The sequence below is a fragment of the Trichechus manatus genome, unplaced genomic scaffold (assembly GCF_000243295.1).
Source record: "Trichechus manatus latirostris isolate Lorelei unplaced genomic scaffold, TriManLat1.0 scaffold00070, whole genome shotgun sequence".
Lineage (NCBI taxonomy): Eukaryota > Metazoa > Chordata > Mammalia > Sirenia > Trichechidae > Trichechus > Trichechus manatus.
The window spans coordinates 8,099,522-8,101,058 of NW_004444006.1; the positions used below are offsets into that span (position 1 = coordinate 8,099,522).

Sequence of the window (1,537 nt, forward strand, 5' to 3'; positions counted from 1 at the left end):
ATTTGATGTTCTAGGGTTTCAGGATTGTTGATTCTCTGTTTGGCTTAGTTTTTCGGATCTTTGTTGTGGAGGGACGGCGTGGTGCTTCTGCCTAGACCGCCATCTTGCTGGAGTCCTCCGCTTCTGTGCATTTTGCAGATGAGAAAACTTGTTCAAGGTCACACAGGTAGAGGGGTTAGGCTTGGACTGGAGTGTAGAAGATCACCTTTAAGACTAGCGAAGTAGGTATTGAATATCCATAAGCAACAGGAAGGGGGAAACCGTGCTCCTGGGGCATTGTAGGGTCTATTAAGGAATTTGGTCTTTATCCTCAAAGTAGCAGGAAAGTTTTCAAAGGCGGGTGGTGTGGGGCCTGGGAAGGTAAACTCAGGTTTGTGTTTCCAGAATGTCAGTTCCTTATCAGTGTAGAAATAGCCAAGGTTTTTTTCCATTAGTAGTTCAAGCTTCTTTTGTAATTCCAGGATTTATTTGCCTAAATAATCTAATAGTGGTTCCCAACTTTCCAAAATAAATGATTGGTGTGCTTGTTAAAAACACTGATTCCTAAACTCCAACTCAGCCCTCTTGAGTCAGAATGTCTAGGGGAGAAGACGGGTAATTGGTACGTTTTAAATTGACCAAGTGATTTTTATTGGGGAAGTTTGGGAAACCGTGATCTAACAACCAGCATTCCCAAACTTTATCCTTTATATCAGCCATTCTTAAAAGGAGTTGCTTATTCTAAATTTCAATTCCTGGACCTGGAATGTGCATTTATAATATGTAGTGGGTAATTCTGATACTAATGGTCCTTAATAATAGTAACAATATTAATAATCCTTCAGCAAGCACATAAGTACTTTAGAAGAAATATAGAATCACTTTTTAATTTTTATTTTTATTGCAAATTTATGCTTGCTTTTTGGTTCATAATAAGTTAGTAGTCAAGGTTTTTAAAATAATTGCCTTTAATATTTTATATTTTACCCGTTTACAAATGTCATGTGTAAACTATGGCAGTTAAAATTACGTATACATTATAAATTCTGTAAGTTGGTTTAAATGGATGTAAAACTTTCAAAATCATTTCTTTTAAATTTTGCTTATATAGGTTTGGATTTTCCACATTTTGGGGACTCGGAATCCAGTATTTTCAGTCAACTCCATATTACAGCTTTTCAACTTTTTAAAATATCCATTCATCCTGATTTACAATAAAATAAAATGCGCTTATATCTTGTGTTCGTGACTCTATCACTGATCAAGTACAAGTAAGGCCTTTTATCAACCAAAAATTTGACTCAGTTATCTGTGTAGTAAGTGGTCAAATAACAATGCAAGTAGAACTAAACACATTTTCATAGGTGGAGGCATGTCCTGTCGATGATGACAAAATTATTCACTGTCTTCCTGTGTTTTGTTCTTCCTATGGAATCAAATACTTTAAGGGAAGGAAAAGGCTATATTGGAAAATTGGAAACAGCTTAAATGATCAAAGCTACAGAAATAAATACTTAGAAAGGAAGAAATTTACATATAAGAAATGAAAATAATTGTT

At 35.0% G+C, this 1,537-nt stretch overlaps 1 protein-coding gene across 1 annotated transcript in view; it reads left to right on the forward strand.

The window, feature by feature from the left end:
• TAF1 (TATA-box binding protein associated factor 1) overlaps positions 1-1,211 on the forward strand; it is a 114,314-nt gene extending 113,103 nt beyond the window's left edge. Inside the window, exon 39 of the mRNA XM_023734680.1 lies at positions 1,091-1,211. Coding sequence (XP_023590448.1) covers positions 1,091-1,169 — 79 coding nt within the window. The 3' untranslated portion in view covers positions 1,170-1,211. The remainder of the gene's footprint in view (positions 1-1,090) is intronic.
• The last annotated feature ends 326 nt before the right edge of the window (positions 1,212-1,537 follow it).